The sequence below is a fragment of the Accipiter gentilis genome, chromosome 18 (genome assembly GCF_929443795.1).
Source record: "Accipiter gentilis chromosome 18, bAccGen1.1, whole genome shotgun sequence".
Taxonomy (NCBI): Eukaryota; Metazoa; Chordata; class Aves; order Accipitriformes; family Accipitridae; genus Astur; species Astur gentilis.
This window is the reverse complement of record NC_064897.1, coordinates 273321-300148: the sequence shown is the minus strand read 5'-3', so window position 1 is coordinate 300148 and position 26828 is coordinate 273321. Positions and strand designations below refer to the sequence as shown.

Genomic DNA, 26828 nt, shown 5'->3' with positions numbered 1-26828 from the left:
TCTTTGCACAACAACCTAGAATAAAAGAGTTCCTGGATTGAATAAATTTAAAATTGTAATGCTTGATCAGGAGATACACCTATGATAACTGTAAGAAGCGACACTTGCCTTCTGCAGGCTGGGAACCGTACAGGACCTGTTCTTCAGCTGACTCGTTATGACCTCTGAGATTTAAATAAATAAATTAATAAACTCAAAAAAATCAGCAGGTTTCTCAAAGGCAAAACCCAGCATATTTATGTTTGATTTCAATAATGCTTTACACAGAGTAAAAACTAACACTGTCAAACTAGTATAAAAAAAAAAGTATTCCTCACATTTCAATGTTCAATTCTTTGTATTTTTCTGAAGCACTGGGTGTAATATTAATTTCCACTTACTCTCCAAATAAAGAAGAAAGGCCAATATAGTTGTCTGCGTTCCATGACAAGAAAACAAGGCTGCCATTTTTACTACTAGGAGGGAGACCAGTTAACCAGAAACAACTGCTACAAGGACAGGTCAGTGGCTCCCTTCAGCCAGCAGCTGCTGCCTGCCTTCCCTCCTCTGGAGAGCTGCAGGTGCCCAGATCTGCAGGGCAGGCACAGCCGGGCTGTGGGGCAGCACAGCCTGTCTGAACCGCTCTTCTCTGTCTTCTTGAGGAAAAAGGACCTGAGCAAAATAGGTGGGTGATGTTGACTTAAGACATGAAGCAGCTACGACATGAAGCAGCTACTGAATGGGTAAAAGGCCCCCTTAACAACTTGGTTTAATGGAAATAAAATCCCATCCACGCCCCTCTAAAAATCCCAGTCATTGGCAAAGATCCTCAGTATCACTGGAACAATTTGAATTATAGTTCCATTGCCAGACATAGAGAACGAGAAAGAAGAATTAAAAATAAAAAAGAATTACACACACATTTACTGTCTCGCAGGCTCCTCCGTTGCAATCAATTTAAAGAGTATCTTTTTGTCCCACCTTGCATTTCTATGATCTATCAATTATGCTTCCCCACACTCTGACAGATAGTAGGTAGGGTAGCACTTAATTTTAAGTCAACTGACACATGCAGTCTTGTAAAGCTCAAAAGGAAAAGAACTAACTACACATTTCAATTTATTCGTATCTACTTTTTTTAAAGATCCTTCCTATCTTCCTTTCATAAGAAACTCTTTCACCTCTTTTTCTACTGTGAAATAGCACAATTTTCAGGGTCAAATCCACAACTTAAGCCTGAAATAAAAATAACTGGTAAATGCAAAAAAATGTTCTTCCAGGTTACTCAACCACTTTTTGTGCAGTGTCATTTTCTAGTCTTGTTCTGCTTCTTCAACAGGTTGCTTTCTGCTAATGCTAACTGTAATTACGGCAAAAAAATAGCATGGGGATTCATGTGAATTACTTACAATACCACAGTGTTGTTTGATACAATGTACTCCAGTTCTTTGGTCCAGGGATTCATGAAACTAAACCACTGACTCTTTAAAGTAATGAAAGTCCCATCTTTTGCTCTAAATTTGTAGGAATTTGTAAATACTTTTTCTTTATTCTGCAACACTAGATAAGAAAGGAAAATTGTAATCACCATATTTATACTTAGAAAAATAAAGTTAAAAAAATATAAAGTTTTATAGCATCATAAAACCAAAATGTTTTTGATGGCCAGAAATACAAACTAAATGCCAGAACAACTGACAGGACAGGACCCCTACTAAAATCAAACTATAGTTTCAGCAATGTTATTAATCTTAAATTAAAGCCCAAGTACTTAGTTTTTGCAAACCACTAGTAAGGAAGACTCCTGACTTAGTGAACTTTCATAATCAGCGTCTTCAATTGTATGATTAGGCACATTTGCTCTTCAGGATTCCTTCCTCATTCTTATAAATAATCGAAGCAGAGGGTTGAAAGAAGCATTAACATTACTCCCTTGTGATTAAAGCAATGCACCAAGATCCAAGACAACAGAAGTTTCTCCCTGCTTTTTTTACAAGCTTTATGTGGGCATGTCTTAATGCAGATGTAGAAGAGGACAACACTAACACTGTTCAGTTTTATTAATTCTCAGCTTCTGAGTTTTTGATTTCTAGTGTTTTCACACAGCAGTTACATGTAGTTGCAAGTAGTCTGGGAGAACCAATTGTTTTGTACCTTCTTTATGTTTTTCAGCTAGATGATTGTGATCATCTTGATGGCAGTACTCGTAACAAGAAGTTCCTAGAAGCTCTTGTGGCAGATACCCTAAAATTGCTGTTGCACTGTTAGAAATAAAAACATGAACTACAGAGGATTCAAACAATTGCAAAGCTTGTTTTCTTCAGTATCAGATTAAGCAGAAAATTAGTATCTAAAGAAATAGATGCTTGTGTTCATGTTGGGGAAAAAGATACAGCATTAGTATAGCTCTAAAACAACATGAAATATTATTCACTGCAAATTATCCATTTGCAATGAATGGCAATTCAAAGACAAAATAACAGTGTTTAAACATGCAAACCACATGTACACACAAAATACTTATGATCATTAGGTCTTCCCATTAGCCAATCAGGGTACTGGTCATATATAAGGAGTCATTAAAAAAAATTTAGTAGTTGAATTTTGCTCTGCCACTTTAAGGAATAGGTTTAAACTGACACTTTTAGATGACTGAAAAGCAATGAAAAGCTTCCAGTGACAATACTGAAATTCAAAATACAAAGTGGTAAGTCAGTCTCTACAACAAATAAAAGTCTGGTTTAGAAGGTTCAGAAAATAGGAACTTAGCTTTCACTTCTAATGAAATAATTTGGTACCTCATTTAGATAGAATGTATTTGTTCCAAATAGTAAGATTTTAAGAAGTAGTTTTTGGTTAAGTGTTTATTACTTAAGTCATATGCATAGCTATGAAGCTCTAACTTGTGGTTTTTCTTTATAAATAATAAGTACATGAGTGCATTTTATGACATATTTTAATCTTGCTAGCTCACCTTTTCCTATAGGACAATACACTTACTTTTATATATTACATTTTATGTTTGACAAAAAAAAAAAACCAAAGCCCAAGCATTCATAGATTCAGAATGAACTGCTTCCTGTGTACAGCACCTAGAAATTCTATTCTGCTTGAGAAATTTCAGTTCTGACAAAGTATTAGAAAATTTAACTAGTGGTGTCATGTTCATTTTCTCTTCACATTAAAGAACAAAACGCTTACCGCTGATCTACATAAACAAATTTTCCATCCATGGCAAATCGTGTAACAAATTCTGTTGCTTTGACTTTTATCTCTCCACTCTTTTGTGGAACAATATAGGGGTGTAACCTCCCAATTGCAACAAGACAGTTAAAGTTACTACTGTCCTTTTCTACATCATTTTCCTCTTCTACTCCCACCTCATTAGGAGGCCAGTTCTTCATATACCCAGTACAGTGAATAGTACAGTATTTTCTGTGATCTAATAAAAAGAAATAAGAAGCAGTTATGGTTCAAAAAGTAAACTGAATTACTTTTTTTTTTTTTTTATTCCGTTCACCATGAGACCAGCAACTACATTTTACGCTTACCTACAAGAACTGTACAAGTCTATAGATAATTTTACAGAGTATTTTTTAATTAATTTTGTACTACTGGGTTTACCTGGAGAGAGCACTTCTAATACTATGTAAGATTTAGGAAGATAAATTATAGGTGTTGGCAGTTCAAACACAGTCTCACAGAAAAAAAACAAAAACAAAGTACACCAACAGCCTGGTAACCCACAGAAAACATTTTCTATATGGTTTTGTTTAAAATAAACTGGAGAGGCACTCAGTAGCTTCCAAATCAATTTACCTTTTGTGAACACAATGATCTTAACATATGCTTACTGCAATTGCTCAAAGAAGCAGTTGAGAGAACAAACCAAAACAACCCAGCATATTTTCTATTTATCTTAGGCTTCTGAATTCCACAATTTTCTAGGAACACAAATATTTTAAAAGTCTTAAATTACAGCATACACCGTCATTCATTCCTATGGCTGGTAGACTCTTTGCTGCCTATATAACACGCAAACACCCTCATACACATCAAGTCATAAAGATGACATTATGTCTCTTACAGTAACTATCTTTCAAAAAAATTGTCAAAGTACTCTCGATATCTGTATTCTGAACAAATTATGCTTTACATAGATTTGATTTCCTATCAACTATAGGAAACATATATCAACTCTGTAAAATGAAAACTTGAGTTCTCCTACTGTGAATTTGTAACAATTGCTCAGATTGTCAAGGTGCCTTCCCTCGACACTGCTTTCCTGAGAAACATTTCTACAGGTTAAATTCTTATCTCACCGAGTTAGTTGGCACATCAAAGGAGACTGAATTCTATTTACTTACAGTTACAGACCTGTTTTAAAATTTACTATTGTAAAATAAATATCTCAACAATAATAGGTGACATTGAAAAACAAAAGTAGTATTTTTTCAGGGTCAAAATTTCAGCACACCTTTGCAAAAAACAACACTAAGATATTAAACAAAATTACATTTTAAAAAGATCCATTCACTGAAAACTTGACAAGAATATACTGCTGTACAGGTGTACCAAAAATGGACTGAATTAAAATTACTGGAAAACTGAAAGAAATTACACTGATAAATTAACTTTACTACTAAAAGAAAAAAGGAAAATTCATACTTTTAAGTACACACAACAGAAAAAGCAAATCAGAAAAAAGAAGTTGTTTACTTGCTTTTTTTTCCTTCAAAACAGTAGATTTTACAGGCCTGAGTCAGACAGTTATCTTCAAGAAATATGTTATTTAGTTTCATTCTTCTGGTTTCCCTGAGACTTCTAAAATTTGACTTACAACAGACCACACGCTCCTAAACAGCCACTGTAACTCAGGTTCCTCCCTCTCTCTTTTCCAGGAGTGAATAGGGAGGAGAAAGAGTACAATTAGGCTGTTTTTCAGAACATGTCTCAAGTACATATTGACACTTCTCTAGAGCTACTTTGTCAATTAGTAATAACTACAAGGGTCACACTACTGACTCGGAACTTAAATATACCAAGTTTCAAGACAAAGCCCCCACTTCATCTACACTGTTTGAATACCTTTCTTTTTTGGGTTGGGCAAGCACTCCTTTTCTTCTTTGACTGTGGTCCTACTGCATTTTATCCGACAGAAGAAGGAACGTCGAGCACCAGAATTCAGTCGAGCTGGTCCAGCTTGAAAATCTGTGTGTACTTGCAAGCCAGCTTACAAAAATTTAGTAAAGTGGTTAAAAAACCAAAATCCAACAATAAAACTTCAGAATACAAGGCCTTTTCTTCATTTTAGCTTCCAGTACTTTCTCCTTACTGTTTCGTTGCCTAAATTTTGTCCGTACAATTAAAAATGAAGACTAATAACTTAAACAGGGCAAAGAAAACGTGACTGTCACACAGATTCCAAAATTAAAAAGAACTACCAAGCTATTTTTAAATATTTCTTGATATTCTGAATGGTATTTTAATAAGTATGCTTTATAAACTTTCAACTTCTATTTGGTACAAGGAAGAAGTGCAAAGATGCTTATAAAAGCCAGCTATAAAATAGTCATTAGCTGCACAGTACATAACACTTTCCATATTAGAAATAACTGTAAACAAAATAAGGTTTGGTTAAATTAGGATTGACACTTAGCATTTTCAGAGAAGACAGTGATTCTTGATATTGAAGTATTTTATCCCATGTTCGACTACATCAGGTCTTTTGTATTGACAAGACCTATCAAATACAAGAAAAAAAAGTAGTATGCCTGATAGGAAGAATGTCAGACCACATCTTGGTAAACGTTTAACAATGCAAATTTCAGTAATTCTTATTTTCTAAAATAAATTCTTTTCTGGGCTAGCTTTTAAACTGTAAGTGCATTCTAAGCAGCAGATAAGCATTCAAATATGTTTGTTTAATAGAAATTATACCTCGAGTTTGTACATCTATGCACATAGGAATACAGGAATATGTCCTGTATAGTCACTAGATTTATTAACATCTCTTTAAAAAAAAAAATCTGAAGACATTCAAATACGACTTACTTTTCCCATCTACGAGCTTCTCCCTAGGAGAGACATCCGAAGAAGAAAGTTGCTCCTTAACTTTTGCAACATCTTTTGGATGCAAGTAATCAAACAAACTTTGTCCAATTAAACTTGCCTATTAAAAAACAAACAAACAAAAAACAGACACCAAAAAGCAAAAGAAATAAGAACCACATCATTTTGGAACAGGACCCCACACGTATTACTTATCTCAGAAAAACAACTTTCTACATCATTAAAAAAAGTCAAAGTCAAATACCACAGTTACTCTAAACATCAGTATTCTAATCCGCATTTAATTTGCTGGTTTTTAATATTATTTTTATAAACACAGAGTAGTAAAACCATAACTTGTTACTTCCCCCTTGAAAAATAGCAGATTTAGTTGGATATCAAAAAAACAGTTCTGTAAAACTGAATGTTTTATTTATGTACATAATTCTATTCCTGATCCTAGCCAAAGAAGGTTATGCGCAAAATAACTCCACTCTCAGATTACTGGGAGCCGGGGAGGAAATAAAGAAACATTCATGCTACCTAATGACTCCAAGCTCTAATTTGGTTGGACAAAATGGCATCACTGGGCGAGGAGCTGCCTGGAAGCAGGGGTCAGCTCACTTCAGCACTCGTTAGTAGAGGCTATTTACAGAAATCTCTCTAGCTGGGATCCATTCAACCTGCTGGGTCTGCTGATCCAGAGTAAGTGGTCTCCTGCACTACTGAAGGCAGCACTACTTTCTTTTGAAACAGTAAGGAAATCTCACGGAAGTGGGCTAGTTTTGGGTTTTTTCATTGCTTACCTTTACCACAGCAGATCAAATCAATGGGTAGACAAGCAGTATTCTAGATTCAAATTGCAATTCATTTTGGAGGCATGCCACTTGTTATGTGACCACTGCGTACATGAAGGGGAGCATTTTTCCAATATGCCAGAATCAGAAATGGGTTTAATGAAAAGCTTCTAAGAAAGCAGGATAATAAACATACAGCCTCTTTCATTTGCCCAGGTCCCATCTAACCCTAAAGCAAAGGGAAAATGCCAAGTGCCACTTAGAAAGGCTAATAGCAGCCTTGTCAAAATATATAGGTGTAATAAACAGATTAGGCTGCAGGATATGATTCATAACGTAGAATGATTCCCAAATAAGCCAATAAATTGATGGGTTAAGTCAGTTATGTTCTCTGAAGCTCTTTGGCTGGAACAGCAAAGATCTTATGGATCTAGAAGTAGGTATGTCTGATGTGAGAGACTCCAAAAGGTATTTTTTAGTCCTTGAGTAAATTCAGTGTAGAAGTTTTTTTAAAGAAAATCTGCTTTATGCTTGTTCCCATAAGATGATTCATTTCACTTTAATTTAAAAGAGGTACAGTTTTGGTTTGTTTTTTATTTTAAATAAAAAAATCTATAAAACAGAGTCCAGATTGGTTACCCCTCCATTTATGAAGAAAATGAACACAGCACAAATGGTTTCAAAGTTATAGAAGTAGACAGATGGAAGCACTAGCTGTTTTAGCCTCTGTTTTTGGAACAGAAGTCATAGATAACATGAACAAGTTATCATGCCTTGATTATTTGTGGTAATTGTCCATGATGTTAAATGTCAACTAATGGAAGGTACTTTTATTTTTCCTATTTCTCTTACTCTACAGGCTAATCTAACTCACACTACCTCAGTCTCCTTCAAGTTAAAAGCATATACACAGATAGTTATTGTGGCTGAGGTGTTACGCAGTGCATCTGAGCATAAAGGCAATACTGAAGAAAGCTTTAATTAACTTCCACTGCTGAACTACCAATTTTCCTTGGCCTAACCGCCCCCCCCCCCCCCAACTCACTTTATCATTTAAAAGAAAATCTCTTGGAGACAGAAATTAGGACATCTTCAAATTATCCCTTCCTCTCAGACTAGCAGTTTTCTTAAGGATAATAAATTCAAATCTGTTGCTATTACTCAGGTCAGGAACACTGACTGTACATGCAAATATTTTGTTCCAGGATATTCAGCCTTACTCTGAAGGAGGTTAAATCAGAGAAATTCCAAGAAATGATACACAAGGACTGTTTTTTAGTAATATACAATAAAATGTAAAAGTTTCAAAATTTCTAAGAAAATGCAAGGTAAAAACAAACCAAGAAACTCAATTATAACCACCTGATCATAATTAAGTATTTTGCAAACTGATTCCGAGACAAAGAGAATTTTTCCTCTGTGGCATCCAACCACAAATAGGAATCCATCTGCAGCCTGAAAATATAAAGATACTGTCTTTAAAAACATACAATTAAAATATACAATGAATATTGATGACTACAAGGAAGTACACTTTTAAACCTGATTTTTAAATTAAATAGGTTATAATTAATATCAAAAAGCAATTAAGATTGCAAGGACCAAATGAGACCTTCAGCTACAGACAGCTGAAGTTTCTTAAACACAGCTTTGGGAAAAGAGGCAGCCAGCTGCAAAACAGTCTAACTTAGGAGTCATTTTACAGATCTCAGCAAAGTCTGTTATTGCAGCAAAGGAAAAAGAAAATAGTTGCAAATGAGAAAGGGTAAAGGAGTGTGGGTATAGGATGAAGTGTGAAAACAAGATTTTCTTTCAGGTGTTACTTCTGCATCTTTTTCAAAGTACATCTTTAAAAATTTAAGCAAAGGAGAGCAAACAACTGTGAGTACATTTATGCATCATTAAAAGCATTCTCTAAACTTGTATGCAGACTTCAATATCGACATTAAAAATTTTATGTATTAAATACGCAGATTGTATACAGATTTATTATCCCTTCAAGGCCTGCTGTCTGCCATGCTCACAAATCATCTTCTGTATACCTTTATGAAAAAGCCTGTATAGCGTAAAGTTTATAAACCAGTACTTATCAAATACATCAAAGCACTTGCTTGAAGAAAAAGGTGGGGAAAAAAAGCACTCTCCAACTAAAAACTCAAGTTAATGGCAAGCTTTAATAAGGGCATCATTTAATTGAGAGTTTCCTTCCACTTACCCTAAGGATTAACTGTCGGAGCTCATCATCCTTTAAAAATGAAGGTTTATACCGGACTTCTGTATAGGAGCTAGTGGAACCTGGAAAACAGATTATTTGTAGACATAATGTCAAAATCTGCATTTTAAATTTACTTTTAACATTTATACTTATTTTGTATTTTATAACGTTTCTTTGCAACCACAACAGCTGAAAAAAAATAAATTATAAAATATTAAAAATAAAAAAACCCTTATAAACATATGATGGTAATTAATATGGGCATACAACCAGTTTTTTTCTTGCCCTTTACTTAGCATAAACCAAGGAAAATTCTGTTCAGATACCTTTAATATAGTGCTAGAGAAATGGTATGAGAACTGAATTTTCTAGAAACATTTTGCAGGCCTATTTCAGAATCTTTAACATTTGCTGCAGCCTAATAATTCCAATGTTGACAATTGTCTTTTGGCATGAACAATGCTTCATTAGTACTGTATATCCAACAATCAAAAAACCCACTCTATTGCAGTTAAACTGAATGTCTCGCTAAATGTAGTGAGACTGACTCACTATATTCACTGTTCTAGCACCTGTGGCAAGTACTCTAAAATAATTTTTAGCCATTACAAGCATTTCCACAAATTTTCCTAGATATTTTTTGAGGAAAATAGCAGTTGAACTTTCCAGCAAATTTCAGCATTCACTATAATGCCACATAGTATCTTGCATTTTCTTAAAGCATTTGTTTTGAAGATACATATAACAACTGTGCTGGATGGAGCCCAGTTTTCATATCCTATTGTTAAAATACAAATGTTTGAGCTGAAGATTTCTTGTAGATGCTTGTTTAAACTGCAAGTGCAATTACTGCCCTGCTAATCTGTCACATTATTTCTTTACACAAAATTCTCAGCCTGCTTGTGTCAATGGGCCTCTAGGAAACCCTTCCAACCTAAATGATTCTGTGATTCACGGTCAAGTTAGTAGCATAATTAATTTCCTACACTCCTTTGACTTAAGGCTAATGGGGTTCTTGTTAGATATGTTTATTCATGATCAATTTTTTTTTTTTTTTGCAATGCAGACAGTCTTTGATCTTTGCTTACAGTTGACCAAATTATTATTTTTGTGGAGGAGGAAAAATATCTTTGATAACTCTTTCTTGTTACTCTCTAACATTTCACGGTGTTTAAGACTTTACTGTAATCAAAGTCATCAACCATTCTGTTAAAGTATGTTGTGTCTTGCAGCATTCCTTTCTGACCATTGTTCTTGCAGGTTAAAAAAAAAAGTTTTAAAGATGTTTATGTCCAAACATAATTTTTTCTTTAGTTTTATGCAACTGGTTTTGTTTTTATGAAGTTACACTGTAAAAGACTTAACCTATCACTGAAGTGAGTTCTCTGTGCTCCCAACCAGTGCAACTACTTACATCAGTTTCTTTAGGTAAACATTAGCATGGTTTCCCATTGTTGAGGAGACTTTTTTCCTAATCTCACACTGGACAAACAACTCATTGGAAGTATTTGATATTTCATAAATTACTTGGCCTTCAACTTAAAGCCCTCCCAAAATTTAGTTGGGTTTTTTTGGTTGGTTGGTTTTGTTGTTTGGGTTTTTTAAATGGTGTTTTTCCATGATGTTGTAAATTTCAAAGTCAACAGATAAACATGAAATTCCAACATAGAGACAAAGAGTTGATGTTATTACCACATTTGTGATTGCAAACAGGAGCATGAAGACCATTTGCTTCTCTATTAGCAGTATAGCTCTTGGCATCAGTACAGCACCACAGGTATTACTGTTACAGAAAGTATAATGGAAAGTGGAGAGATCACAGAACATGTTTAATTTGGGGGTTGGAAAATAATGAAAGACAGACTTGTTTGATTTTTTTAATTTTTAAAAAGAATCAAGGAGTGATTCAGTTGCAAGGCATCCCCTTAGCAGACAGAAAATATGAGACACTGAAGGGTGGCTTTTTTTCTGCTATACTAAGCAAAAGAAGAAATGAAGTTCTGGAATCTACAAACACATGAATTTAAATGAAGAACTGAATTCAGAAAGGAAATGTAAAATAAACGACCTTTGATTTACTTAAAGAAGATACACAGTATAACTCCTGATAGAACAAGAACTTTCAGGATTATTTTCCTAAAACTCACCTTTTAAAGATTTTAAGTGTTGCACAGCCATCCGTAACACCGTAAGCTTGTCTAGCTTTCGTGCCATGGGATTGCACTGAGGTATCATAGCAGACAATTCCTCTATCAGATTATTCATTTTGTCTCTTCTTCGCTTCTCTGTTTGACTGTGAGCCTCTCTAAGAAGAAAAATTGTTTTAGAACACATGATTTTCCCCATAATACTAACCAATTCAATTTTGGGAACAGAACATATCACAAGAAGTACTACTGCACTGAAATAGTTTTTCATACACTACTTGTATTTAACAATTGAATTGGATTCACTTGAACAAAACAGAAATGATCACAATAATGATGTGAAATATTGAGGGGGGAAAAATATCTCAAGCAACAGCTTGATTATATGTGGCAGGAACAGGAGGCTATGAAGACTTATAAAAGTTAATTCTTCTTGTGACCCTTGACTTCAAAGTGAATACCTTGACACCTTACTGTATACCAGAGAACTTTTGATATCATTAGTAATCACTGGAAGACATTTCTTCTCCTTGGCCCTACCTCTACCTGGCTTCTGTAACCAAGTTGGGGTATTCATTCTGCTACTTTTTTTTTCTTTTTTTTTTTAAGAAATACTCTCAGCACTTGCTAAAGCATCTCTCAAATCTGTTTTATGCAAACTCACAACAACCTGAGATAAGCAGTGCCTTCTTGTTATCTCACTACCTTAAAAATTACTCAGCTTGAAGACAGACACAAACACAAGCATTTATTCATAGCACAGCAGAAGCAACAGACAATACATTTATGTGTGCTTATAGGAGATGTAGTGGAAACCGAAATAAAAAGCTATGCCTTGTGTAATTTCACCTGAGGCATTTCAGAAAGCCTTCCCCTTCATTCACCTGATAAGGTGGTAGAAAGGGTTTCAGCCTTTGTGGATACCTTGTGTCTCAGGTTTCACCTCTTGGTAAGCCTCTGTCCAAGAACTCAACCACAGAGAACTCCTCTCCTTGGACAGTTTTCATCAGAAAACTAAGGCACAAGACAGTGTACATCACAAATATATTTGTATATCAGGTCACTTTTTCTTTAATTCTTTCTAGTAGAGTATGTTAGCTTTTCTAGCTGATCTCCTCCCCTCTAACATCCTCTAGCAGATCAAAAAAAGTTTAATTCATTCTATTCCCTCCTTACCCAGAAGACAAGCTAGCCACTCAATGAAAACAAAGATTATTTTCCTTTCTGACTGAGACCAGACACAGTGTAGTTAATCAAACTGAGGGACAACAAGTTTTGGTTAACTGATCTCTAAAACATTTCCTCTTAGGCATACTGTAACAGAAGGTATTAAAGGTAATACAGTTAACTGTACCTGGCCTGTTAGGAAAGAACAAAGTACAGTTTTAAGGACCTAGTCTTCTATTCTTTTTATTATTTTTCCCCAAAATAAATCCCTTCTCCCCACAAATAATTCTGGGTCATTCACCCAAGCAATTAGCTTTTCCCTCTAAAGCTTTTTTAAAAAAAAATTAATTTTATCAGTTATTCTTAGTTCTACAGGTTCATCCAACTTTTCCTTCATGTCAGGTAGGAAAAATCAAGTAATATATTGTGTATGCTTCTTGAACTGTGAACCTCAGGAAGACAGATACAAACATTTAGGGAAAGAGAACGATCTTCCACATCTCTAAGAGTCAATAAGAAATTATAGAAACCTGAACAGGTGGATGCAGAAATTCAGGCGATGACTGCATGATTCAGAAAGCCTTCCGTTACATTCCCCACTTACAAAGGGGAAAGGAGAAAAGCAAGTTCCCCAATAAGCTTGAGAAAAGAAACACTGGAGGGAGATAACTGTTAAGCAAACCTTCAAAGAGTCTTCTAATTATTTTTTTTCCTCCAACTAATGAGCCAAAACTTAAGGAAAAAAATTAACAATATAACAGCAAAGTTATTAGAGCAATGTACAAACCAGAATCTTGTATAGCAATCAAGAAAAAAAGATTTTGGAGTTAAACAAAAAGACTGCAAATGTATTTTGGAACACTTTAATTTCTTCCATTTTATTTAAGTTACAAGAACACTTCCTAATTATTAGTTAGCATACTGTATAAATAATGCTTTTGACAGCAGAGTGGATTATTTATTTCTGCTTTGACATCTCTTCTCACATGACAAACGAAAGACAAGTTTATAAAACAGCTCTAGTTTTACTAAGTGGCTTGTCTATAGTTTAAAATATTTGTTTGGATGAATCATGACTGCATTCAGTCACACAGCGTTTCAAATATTCCAAGTGCTTTAAGTGAATTCCAATTTGGTTTCAGGTAAGATTGAATTCAAAGTGCAATGGCAAACCTTGAATAATTCCCTATACAAAAACTTGCTCCACAACAAGAATTCTTTGTCGTGCTTTACGTGAATCTATTTTCATGTGGGATAAATTTTAAATACCTGCAAGTGCAGACAAATCTAGAAAAAACAATTCTCAGATTCATACTGACTGAGGATCAGCTCCTCCCTTTATACACAACTTGAGTGTACTGCATTTAATTCTCACCTTGAAAATTTTAACCTCAGGTTTTTGCTAAACCATCTGAGATATTCTGCAACACAACATTCCTTAAAATTAGTTGAAAATAAAATCCTCAAGGAGGCTCTAAAAATTACTATAAATTTAGGGGGCGGGGGGAGGAGGAAAAGTTTACTGTTAAATATTGACAGTTTTAATGAACGTTACCCACAAACTCGTATTTTAGTATTATGAATCCTAGTATTTACTAGCAAAACATACTTTTATTGTAAATTAGTACCTGAAATCTTTTATTTTAACATGTTCTTCATCTTCACTCCTAGAGAAAACAAGATACAGAGTTTTACATTGCATATTTAATACTAGGTACTTCTTTCCTCCCATGAATTCAAGAAGATATAGACAATGCTATGGCTCTAACAAAAGCAAACCCACAAAAATTCCTAAACCAAAATGATCTAGCAAGTGATGCATAATAGAAGCAGACCAAAGCACAACTTCCAATACTCACAGTTAGGTGAACACATTATGGGGATATTTCATAATTACAGGGCTATTTTTATCCTGAAGAAAACAACATTAATGCAACATTCAAATAACTTAAGTCCAGGCTTGAATTTATGTTTTTATTCAAAATTTTACAAGAGATCATCTATTCATGTTTTTATTTCCAAAATCTTGTTGTCAAATGATGAAAAAAGCAACCCTAGCCTAGACTGGGCCTAAAATATACTTTAATTGCTCATGGTCAGAAAAAGTAAAAATTAAGTGTTTTCCCATACCATACAGTAATGACTGCAAAGTTTATTTAATAAAATTGTAATAAAATGAAAGACAATCATAGTGCCTGTATCACAATAAATACTTGGCAGCTGGAAAGTATGAAGACTGATTCACACAAGGGCAACGATCTTTTTTCTTCCCCAAGATCACTGTATTTTTCACCACCATCTACTAAGAATTTCAGAGCACGGCCTAATAGTAATCTTTCAAATTGTTGTGGTTTAACCCCAGCTGGTAACTAAGCACCACGCAGCCGCTCACTCACTTCCCCCACCCCCAGTGGGATGGGGGAGACAATTGGAAGAAAAAGGTAAAACTTGTGGGTTGAGATAAGAACAGTTTAATAGAACAAGAAGGAAGAAACTAATAATACTAATAATAATAAAATGACAATAAAATAATACTAATAAAAGGACCGGAATATACAAAACAAGTGATGTGCAATGCAATTGCTCACCACCCGCTGACCAATGCCATTAGTTCTCAAGCAGCTATCCCCCCAGGCCAACTCCCCCCAGTTTATATACTGGGCATGCCATCCCATGGTATGGAATACCCTGTTGGCCAGTTTGGGTCAGGTGCCCTGGCTGTGTCCTGTGCCAAGTTCTTGTGCCCCTCCAGCTTTCTCGCTGGCTGGGCATCAGAAGCTGAAAAATCCTTGACTTTAGTCTAAACACCACGTAGCAACAACTGAAAACATCAGTGTGTTATCAACATTCTTCTCACACTGAACCCAAAACATAACACCAGCTACTAGAAAGAAAATAAACTCTATCCCAGCCAAAACCAGGACACCAGTTCAGTATGAGCAATTTGGTACTTGCAGAGAGGCAGTTCCCATACAAACACTGGCTACTATTTTCTTTAAAAGAAAAACTGATACAAATATTTTTACTCTTTCTACAGCAGTTCTTTAGATTTTTTTAATTCAGCAGTGGAAACATCTCATGCAGTACTCTACACTCCATTCCAGAGGACAGACCTGCTAGCCTGTGACCATTTTAGAAGAGGCATATGTGGTTCCAGAAGGATTATAAGCAGACAGGGTGATCAGTCAGCAGCTGTTTCCTATGAGGAACCAGAAGTAGGAAGTGGAAGGACAGCTGGAGATTACAGCTTTAGGAAAGGCCCAAAAAGCTGCTTCCACCTGTAGCTAAGCAGTGACCCCAGCGAGGATCCAGCAGCCAGAGCCAAATGAACACGACTCAGAGATCCAGCTCTTCAACCTGGGATTTCACTGGAATCTAGGAATCTTCCAGACAGTCTGGTAAACCCAAACACAGCAGTACGTTGGGCTCACAAGACCCTAGGACTTTTCTTCAGTGAAACTGTTTCAGATTTAGAGGAGTTAGCAGTAACTAATATTTTTCTTCAACAGAAACTTCTACCAGAAATGTGCATATACTATGAACTCCAACAGAAGTTACATTGTCTGACCATACGTAAGAGAAGAGGTAAGGGCGAGCCAGACCAACTGCAATGCAGCATGCGGCCTATTAAATAACTCTCCTTCTCCCTCAGGAGCTCCACTTGGGGAAGAAACTAGAACAAATCTGCTGCTCAAGCAATCAGTCACAGCCTTCAATGGATTTATATAGCCTCTGTCCTAAAAGCTATGTTGTTACTGATATAAATAGCTAGATTAAAACTACCTTGACTACATGAACATAGGGTGAAATTCTACCTCTGGCTATAATGTAGGCATACTTAAATGGTACTAGAAAAAAATAGAATCTGTATTAATCAGGAAAAAACAAGAATACTACCTTTTCCTCTATTTTCTCAATTGATTTATTAAACGTACTTCCTCATTTCTTCTAAAACAGAAGCAGAGGTTTTAAAGACAGAAGAGCAGTACTTTTATTCACAATTTTCCATCATGAGTACCACAGAAAAAAAATCTACTAAGAAACAAACAATTTATCCCCAAAGAAAAATTTTTTTATACTACCCAATAAGCCATGTACCAAATACTGACTATCCTGCAGAAAGGGATCTGGGATGCTGGTTGACAGCAGGCTCAATACGAGTCAGCAGTGTGCCCTGGCAGCCAAGAGGGCAAACCCCATCCCGGGGTGCATCAAACACAGCATGACCAGCCGGTCAAAAGAGTCGATGATCCCGCTGTATTCAGCGTTGTTACAGTCTCACCTTGAATACTGTGCGCAGTTCTGGGCCTCACAATTTAAGAAGGGTGTTAAGGTCCTCGAATGCATCCAGAGGAGGGCAACAAAGCTGGTGAAAGGGCTGGAAGGAATGTCCTAGAAGGAGTGGCCAAGGACTTTGGGCTTGTCTAGTTTGGAGAAAAGGAGGCTGAGGGGTAACCTCATCACTCTCTGCAGCCTCCTGAGGAGGGGAAGGGGAGAGAGAGGTGCTGAGCTCTTCTCCCTGGTACCCAGTGATAGGATATGTGGGAATGGTTCAAAGCTGCGCCAGGGGAGGTTTAGACTGGACATTAGGAAGCATTTCTTTACCGAGAGGGTGGTCAAACCCTGGAACAGGCTTCCTAGAGAGGTGGTCGATGCCCCAAGCCTGTCAGTGTTTAAGAGGCATTTGGACAATGCCCTTAACAACATGCTTTAACTTTTGGTCAGCCCTGAAGTAGTCAGGCAGTTGGGATTAGGTGATCGTTGTGGGTCACTTCCAACTGAAATATTCTATTTTATAAAAAAAGAATACAGCACTGCTACATATAAACAAATATATTTTCTAAGTAGGGTATCCAGGTGCAGCAAAAGAAATCACAACAGGGTAATCATGTAAATAATAACTATCCCATAACATATATACACAAGGGGTTTACTTATGCTGCACAGCCAATCTTAACTCTGGTTTGTCACCTCATAATAGCAATATTTTAACATAGTTGTGGTAGTTCTATTTTAAAAAGCACTTGACAAGGTTAAAACAAACCAAACAAAAAATGTTTACTTGCACCAGTCCTAGAAGAGTACCAGACCTTTCCTTCACCTCCCTAGTCTTCTTATTTAACTGTTAACTTTTCATTCACTCCCATTCTCACCTTAACTTCAATACTAACAAGTCTGGCAAAGTTATAAGCAAGTCAGAGTGTCTTCTTAGAAAGAAATATCAGAAAACCTTAACATTGGATGGACCTATCCATCCTGTTAATTACCTGTATGTTTATCACATTGTGCTGTACAAAGACCTGCCCATAGACAAAGCTTTCCTTAAGGCAAACCACACAGCTCATTTATCCAAACAGGAAAACATGACATGTTTATATCACTGAAAACAGAAATGGATTCATTTGTAAAAAGTACCTTTTCTGAGGATCACCATCAACTTCAACTGTGTCCCTGCAGAAACAGGTAATAAAGTAAGCAAAATGTAGTTTGAAGCACAAAAAGATTACTTGATACACCCAATGAAAAAATGTCACAGAAAAATTCTAGTGGAAACCCCACCTGATTAGTTATTTTCAGCAAGAACATTAGTTTTTACAAACAAATTATTAGTTCTTCTAAAACAATACTTTTTCAATTAGTATTTCCACTTGGACATGAATTTTTTTTATGAAAGAAGTTTCATGAAATCAGAGAGAGATCCAAACTTCAGGGAAACACTACTGATGAACCAGCACATTTACTGAATAGGTAAAAATCATCAAGTGCTACTGAAAAAGAATGGAGACTTTTTTCCCCAGAAACGAATGTATTTCTGGAGTTTTCAGTGACCTACAAGATACACTTGAATCTCCAAGTTGACAATTATATCAACACCTACAGTACGGCTACATTCTGTAGATCAACGGACTATATATGGAAGAAGCAGTGATTAAAGAGAATTGCTTTAATAATCACAAATACATGTAAATTTCCTACCTCTCCCCCTTTTTTAAAGGTGGATTTTCCACACTAGTTTGGAGATACTTGTAATGCACTAGATCTGCAGGCTGACCTGTGTCCCTTACTTCTGGATAACACAGCTTTGAATAGAAAAAGATTTTTTTTTTTTTTTTTATGAAACTGATCTATGTAAATGATTATTTGTTTAACTGGCACCTGTTTGGCAATTATAAAACAGGAGAAAACAGTCAACAGTATCATCTCGGTAGTCAAGTATGACCCACTTAAAAAGACTGAATACTACTGTAGGACAGTCCTCATTTTTAGGTCACTGTCTGTCTGGACATTTAAGTAAATGGCTGCCCTGGTCACTGAAGAAGCAGTTCTGATTCTCCAATCCTAGATCAAAGTGCTTAACTAGTAGTCTTGTTTCACACTTTAAGGTGATATTCTACTGTACACTCATGAGACTTCAAGCAACTTAATCTGCTGCAAAAAGAACTTGCCTTTACTAGCAGGCAAAGAAGGAAGGAAAAAAAAAAAAAAAGAAAAAAGTTAGGATTGAAATTTCAGCATTAAATACACACTACCCAGACGCTTCAGGCCAGGAAATGGCATTATAGAATCTTACATATAACCCTTAGATTTAAGGATTATTTTTTCTATTTTTAATAACTCAAGACTGTCAAAGAATGCATTTGGAAGAAAATGTAATAAATAATGGTAATAAATAAAGGCAAGAGGATTAGACAGTTACCACATACCATAAATAACAGATTACTGTCTCAAATTTATGTTGAGACACATACACAATCCATTTACTTACTGGTTATCAGAATCACTTCCTTTGCGCTTCCTTGGAATCTCAGCCACAGAAACGTTGAAAGAAGTAGTGGTAGCAGGCTTAGTTATTGGATTCATGAGGCTAGGGACTCCAGAAGCAATGCACGGGTTTTCATCTATTGAGAAATTACCTGTAAATGAGAAAAAACCCTCACTGTTAAGTAAGAGCTGTATCATTGTGTATCCATTCTGATTTTCATTTGGAAAAAAAAAAAAATTGCCCGTGGGTGGCTTCTACGCCTCTGACACAAAAAACATAAAGGTTGCAGTGCTACAACCTAAGTACAGAGAAGAGTACACTGTCTTCCCACAGTCCTGTAACGATCTCATCAACCCAGTCAACACAACAATGCAATATAAAATACACGTCTTCTCCTCTTAGCAGACTACACTTAAATCCCCCAGCACCTCAAACATCCTGCTGCAAAATCACAAGATGCGGCATTAGTTAGCAGATCAAAATACTGTGACTAGCACTAAATTAAACTTAAAATATATAGTGAACTATGTTTTTTAGGCAAGCTGAACATCCAAAAAATCAAAGTCTGCCATAACTATGTTTCTGACATAAAATCTACAATTATACAACATCAGTCATGTAAGTCGGAAGAGTCTTGAAAGCTTGTCAAGTTCTACCTCAAAGTTCAGGAATCTAAGCACTATTACACTTTTTTCCTATCTCAATGCAAAGCTATCACAAAGAATCACCCGGTTGATGTTTAGGTCAAGAATCAGAATTAACTCTGTTTCAGCAAACATAGGCACTCCTTTAGGCTTCATGTGCTAGTGAGGAAAGTATCCTATGTGATACATCTAGAAACAATAAAGAATTAACTCCATGAAGGGACAGATGAGGGATTGAGGGAGGTCATTTAAGGAAGCAAGCATCTCCTACTTCTAGCAGGAGGCAAAACCCAAGATGCGTACTTTCAAAATCCAGCAGGAAGGAAAACTGTATACTTTATTGTGAGCTTTCTTTTTTTAGCATCTGTGCTGTCTGTAAATTATATGTAAAAATGTGTAAAAGTAATGATACACAGTTTATGGTTTTTTCCTCTTAGGTGTAACCACATCTTACAACAGAAAGATTACCTTCTCTGTTCTCATTTTCGGTTGGAATATGACTCTGGAGAGTTAAATGAAAATAGGCTAATACTTGAGCAGCTTGCCTAATCCTCTCACTACCAAGTCAGACTACACAGAGGCAGCCCCTGTTTTATTTTAGAAAGCTCTTTAACTCATTAAGTCACATAGGAAGTTCCAAAAAAAGAGGTGGAAACTCAAAGAATCTGTAAATACTTGACAAATAAGTAACAGCCTTTGGGTATCTGCATCAGAAAGAAAATTTGGTTACTTCAAATACACAACATATTCCAGTTAGTGATATTAAAAATATATTAAGAGAAATTACGTCATAAATACTACAAGGGCACAAATGCTAGATGATTGAAATATTTTTATGATTAATCATTACTTCATAATAGTCTCATTTTATATTTCTACTATAAATTCGTGCAATTATAAAACAAACAAAAAAACCCCCAAGAATTCCAAAGGAACTCTTTATTTATAAAGAATAGTTTTAATTCACTTAGGTCATAGCAGCCTATAATTACTAGATTAAGTTATTGAAGTATAATCATACTTCATGAATATTCATGGAAGTCATTCCTAATAGAAACCCACATGTATCAAAGACAAGAATGCCTTCAGCACAACAGAGCCTTTCGTCCTGGAACAAAGCAGGACAGAACAGACCCACTGACCTAAATACTCCTTCGCACACAGATGGCCAGCCTGCCTTCTAAACCACTCCCCCTTAAAGAAACAAAATGAAATGCCTCATTTACAGCTTTTCCAATTTATCCTTCATATTATCAAAATAACTACTATTTTTTCCTCACTCAAGCAACAAATTCTGAATACTGCACGTATCTCCTCTACGTTTCCTAACAACACCCTTTCCTCTTTTTCTTAACTAAGAAAATAAAAAAAATGTTTAGATTATCAGCAACAATGACCTATTAAGAACTTCTACACTACAATTTTTAGGTGATAAACTGAATCCTAAATACTATCACTGTGACAAACTAAATGCCATGTTAATTGCCATCTAACTAAATGCCAGTAAGATAGTTGGTTGATCTTAGACAAAAATATACAGTTAAGAATCTGTATTGATCCCTGACATGTACAGCATACAGCATATATTCCTTATACATATTCTTTAAGATCCTCAAAAAAACCCCAAACCAAACTCCCCAAAACAATTCAAAAGAAAACAAATAGGAGAAATAAATTTAAAGCTTCAGAACTACCAAATGTACTAGAAAAGTAATTATTTGAAATTTAACAGACAAGAGCAAATCTTTTTAATACCTATTACTCAATGAACAAGCAGCAGACAGAAACAGTTCATAAGAAGTCAGCTTTGAGAAGTCAGTAAGGGTGCTTTAAAATAATCTCTTGGGGCTTTATAATAGCTATCATTATGATATTAGGTGATTCCAAGGTGCTTACTCTTTCCCTGAAGAGTGTCTTAACCTTGTGTAGACTGTGATGAGAGATTTCTTTACTTCTCCAGTTATACCACTTTGGGCGACCTGGATAAAGGATTTAAAAATCTTTGGGTTCACAAAAAGAATGAGCTAGAATGCACCCCAATAACCAGGGTGTGATTCTACAGTAGGAAAAAGCTGGATTCTTACCTTTCATTTGTGCACCTGGCTGAATTCTTATATTTTCAATTTCTGTGAACACTTTCATACCACTAACATCAAACCCAGAACACTCCTAAGAAGCTATGAAGCAAAACTAAACATTTCCCAATTTCATAGCACTCTTGCTTCGTGAAAAATAATACCCAGAAAGACCATTCTTTATTACAGGTTTACTTTCCTGGAAAACCAAAATCATTAGTCAATTTTTAAACTACTAGAAAGTTTAATTCTACTAGAGATATTTTGTTTTACCACCCCAAATACTATTACTTACACTAGTCTGGTTTGCAAGTCAAATAAAATGCCAACTAAGAAATGACACTTTTTTTGTTTTTAAATTATTACTGTTCATTTCAAAGTTCTACTAATGCCCTGGCATACTGATAACTGAATTTTAATGGTAAGGGAATAGTTCCTCAAATACATATGTCTATTTGTGATCTATGTTTGGCTCTCAGTATTAAGCATATATGCTTATCTATATTAAAAATTAGTATTTCAAAAGCATATTATGCACATCAGGGCAGGTGAAAGTAATACTGAAAAAACTCCCACTGTAATCATTCTCTGTGCAAAAAACCAAAGACCATCCAAACATTACAAACACACCATACAAAATATAGCTCCTTCCCACTAAGTGTATCAGAAATAAAAAACTATTATTTTAACACTAACTTTAGTATATTTCATAACCAAAGTATTTAAAAAATGTTTATCAATATATACAATTCTCATCACATCAACATACAAGACCACACCCTACTGAACTACCACCTCCCGTGTTTTTCTACAAGAAAAAAAAAAATTAAAAAATTTACAGTCCCCAAGGGGGTTGGCAAGGAAGCAAACAACTGCAAATGAGCTATATGAAACTACTGTTTAGGGGTAGGATATGAAGTAAAGACATATGAATTCAACCATATTCTTATGTTCAGCAAAGGTTCTGCACAAATCACATGCAACGCATTAAGAAACAAGGCTTGGGAGACTCTACACTTTTCTAATTACTGACAATAATATTTTCTGAACGCATGCCACATTCCTGAGCTGTTTTCTCCACTAACAGTTTTAAGGTTTTCAGTTCCTAAACAAACATAATCTATTAGAAAAGTCTTAAGGCCAAACTCCACCAGCCATAAAAGGTGAGATCATCTGAACAAGTAAGGATGTCCACATCTGAACAAGCCATTCTAGTCCCTCTTGGAGGGAAGATGACATTTCTAGGGTGATTCATCTCAACTTAAAATAGATTCCTACAGTTGGCTAGATGAAATACAACATTTCTAGGGTGATTCATCTCAATTTAAAATAGATTCCTACAGTTGGTTAGATTAAATACAGTCCAAGAGTGCCTACTGCTATTCAGTATTTATACAAAGGCCAAAGTAACTAGCTCAGACTTGGATATCTACTCTGTAGACATGTAAAGATAAGCAAGATGAATCCCACCCAAGGTGGCTGTCATGCAATTCTTAAAATACAACAGCCATAGACATCACCTGTTTGCCACATGCAACAAGTTCAAGCCCAAGGCAGTCTTTCAAAATTATTGCCTTAATTATGCACTACCACCTCCTGACCCACTCGCCCCCCTATGAAAGTTTAGCTTTTCTGGCTAGGTTTACTCCTCATAGGATTTCCTAAAATATTACTTTACTGCTAAAAGATTATTTTGACTTTTTAGAATCATCAAAAGGAAACCCTACAAGATAAGCACTCCAAAAATCAGCAGAATAATACAATTCACGTAGGTATTAATAAATTAATAAAAAAGCTGTCAGCCCTCATTTAGCCAGTTTAAAAAAGAACATCTAAATCCATCTATCAGGATATTACAGTAAAATATGCTTGAAATGTCAATGAATAAGTACATTTATAAAACTTAGGGGTGGCACTCTTCATAGTCTGTGAATAAATGTACACACCAGACAGAAAAATGTCACAGCTCTGCAGCTGCTGAAGTTAACAATGCGGTAACACTGGCACAACCTTTCTAAGAATAAGAAGGCACTTTCAATCCAGCTTCCTATTTTGAAACACTTTCTGGCAAAAGGAAAGGAGAAGAAAGAAGCTGCTTTGAATTGAAATCTCTAAGACCACAGATGCCACAGACTATTAAAATGCGTATTTTCCAAATATATGTTCCTGGCACGCACAAAAACTTTTACCTAGAAATTCAAGCTTTGACAAGTTTAAAGAAGTCAAAATTATGTTAGAAGTGACTGTAGTTAAAGTGGCACATTAGGGTTCTTCAGTCTAACTAGATGAGTTATTAAAACTGAAATCTACTCACACAAGCTATTAGGCTATGTCTACAGTAGTAAATACAATGGCATAACAGCAACAGGTCAGTAAGAGAAGCAGCTGGTGCAGAAGCCCCTGTTTCTAATTTGTGAGTAGTTCAGGGAGCTTACACTAAATCACATTTAGTCTGGTTCACTGGGCCAAAAATCCTTACAATGCATGTGTTTTAAAGCTGTCTGAGAACAAACCACTTGTTCAGTCCCTTATGTTTGGAGTTGGAGTACGTTTGATATGTGCCTGAAGTAGCACTAAGTAATAATGTGCTACATTAAAATTTGAGTTTAGTTTCTTCTGAAAGGAGTCCAGTTGATTTATACCAAAACTGCTCTGCAAACGAAACCAATGAGCAGTAAGTTGGGATGATGGGATTCAATTCAAACCAATGCTATTGCTCTCCAAAACACCAATGTGCACACAGCCTCTGAATACTTACTTGATTTCAGGGTCTCAGTCTAAAGTCCTTAGGAGTGCAGTCATACGAAGAAGCAGAGATATATACACACACACATATCTAGGCACACAAGCAACCTGCATTTTCTAAACTGCGGTACTACTCAAGACGTCAAGTTGGATTCTTAAGTTTTGTCATATTTGATATGCCTTTTTTTTTAAGATATAAGGTGTCTCTGATTACCTAAGCAATTACAGATGTATCTATCTATACATGCAGCACACACAGAGCATGGCTATTGAGTCAAATAATTTCAAATAACTCTATGTCACGTAGATTGCTTTATTTTACTATGGAGTTATTTTTCTAAAATTATTTTAATGAATTCTTAATGCAGCTTTTCATTAGAGAATGAGAAAACTATGCCTATATCCTACATACATACAGTACTGTATGAGGAAGAAAGCTACAGGTGCTGTGATATGCATCAGTTTACAGGTCCTGCAGATCTGAACACCTATAAAACAAAGAACCATATTTTCTTAAGAGGTGTGAGAGTTGCATTAAATATTATTTTTATTTATTTATTTTAGAGCTTTAAAATAGGCCATGAAAAGCACCTTCAGAATAGTTACAGCAAGTCTGGTATCCAGATTATAGTCCACAGTATCTCTCATTGAAAGCTGGGGCAACAATTTTCATTGCAGTTAAGTTGTGAAAACAGTAGAAAAGTACTGTCTAAAACAGTTTTTTTTCCCCAAAAATTTTATAAGCATGCATAATGCAGGAGCAACATACAGAGAGTTCTGTAATGAAATCATCTTATGAACACTACTATGCAGAGAATAAACTCTTCCAGATTAATTTAAGAACATTGGATTTGTTTTTAATATCACAAAACGATTGAAGGAAAAAGTATAATATCCTGAATTATAGAAATTTAAATCAAACATTAACACAGGCAACTGATTAATTTCTGCATCTATTTTTACTTATTTTCACCACTCAGTAGAGAAGCGGTGAAGAATCACAATTTAACCAATTAAATAACACATTTACTTAATAGATTTCAAACACCAAATATTTGGCCAAACCTATTAGTGTATTAAAAAGTATGACTCTAACTAGCTAATGAAAAGATACTACACAAGCCCTTGAAAGGCTACCCTGCTTTCCCAGTCAACTTCAGGCTCAAACCAGGTCGCTGACAGAAATCGAGAGTCTCATATATCGTAGTTCATTACTGGGAAAAAAAAAAACCACAACAAACCCCTCTCCAATCATATACTGTTAAAGGAATGGAAGGTAGCTACTTTCTTGTAAGTTTTTGATTCATACTATTGTACAATTCTGATTCCCATCAAGTCACCTGCAGAACTTCATGGAAGTTCTTCCATTCCAAACAGGGAATTCTCAACAGAGTATTCACAATAATTCACTTCCCACAACCACCCACCAAATTATTTCTTCTTACAATGATTTTCTTAGTTGATGTGAACTGTCCGCTTTAGAGTTTGTTTTTCATAATGTGCAAGTATATCAACGAAAACGTGTACACCCAAGTGTACAAACCTATCAAGCAGCTAACCTTTGTGTGGACCTACTCCACAAAAATTAAGATACTTTTATCTTAAAAAAAAACAATCCCAAAACAACCTGTTTCTTCAAAAACTGTTAAAAGAATAGGTATAAACATGGGTAAGAAAAGAAACCAGGGAGGGGAGTTTCTTTCACAATGAAACATGAAAGCCTATGGTTCATTGATTTCCCAAATCCGTTTGCAAATGGAAATGTCTGCATTTTGGGGGTTTTCCATATGTTGATTATTTCCTTTCCTTACTGTATGTACATGATATAGAAACAATTAATGCTCGTTTTAAGCACAATTTAAGAGACTGCAAAAACTCTACAGAAAACACCACCAAACCCCTTACTTTATTTTCAAACACTAGATTACTTTGCTACAAAATTATACTAGTACTTAAACAATCAAGCAGCAGAGACCAGGATCCCCACATACATTAAAACACACATAACCCAAAAGACGTTTAGAAAACAATAACAACTACTCGAAGAATTGGCGTTAACTAAACGGAACTGCAATGATGACTTAGGAGAGATTTGCTCACTTCTGTTTTCCAAAACCCCGTGCAAGACACTTCTTTCTTCTCGGACAGGGGAAGAAACGTACTAATTTCAAAGCAGGAGGAGCACAAACAGCTGCTGGTGGTTTACAACTAGCCTTGTTTTAGTACCAGAAACTTATGATTAAGA

General features: G+C 35.4%; 1 protein-coding gene across 5 annotated transcripts in view; it reads right to left on the bottom strand.

Moving 5' to 3' along the window:
- BMAL2 (basic helix-loop-helix ARNT like 2) overlaps positions 1-26828 on the bottom strand; it is a 37632-nt gene that overhangs the window by 9775 nt on the left and 1029 nt on the right. For all 5 annotated transcript variants that reach the window (XR_007508730.1, XM_049822222.1, XM_049822221.1 and 2 more), the window contains exons 2-13: positions 19123-19270; positions 17772-17807; positions 13985-14023; positions 11190-11347; positions 9043-9122; positions 8190-8282; positions 6034-6151; positions 5068-5211; positions 3181-3421; positions 2134-2240; positions 1389-1539; positions 109-164 (exon numbers count right to left, since the gene is read on the bottom strand). Coding sequence is in view for 4 of the 5 variants with exons in the window: in XM_049822222.1 (XP_049678179.1) it covers positions 109-164; positions 1389-1539; positions 2134-2240; positions 3181-3421; positions 5068-5211; positions 6034-6151; positions 8190-8282; positions 9043-9122; positions 11190-11347; positions 13985-14023; positions 17772-17807; positions 19123-19270 (1371 nt within the window). In the remaining variant the exon portion in view is untranslated. The remainder of the gene's footprint in view (positions 1-108; positions 165-1388; positions 1540-2133; positions 2241-3180; positions 3422-5067; positions 5212-6033; positions 6152-8189; positions 8283-9042; positions 9123-11189; positions 11348-13984; positions 14024-17771; positions 17808-19122; positions 19271-26828) is intronic.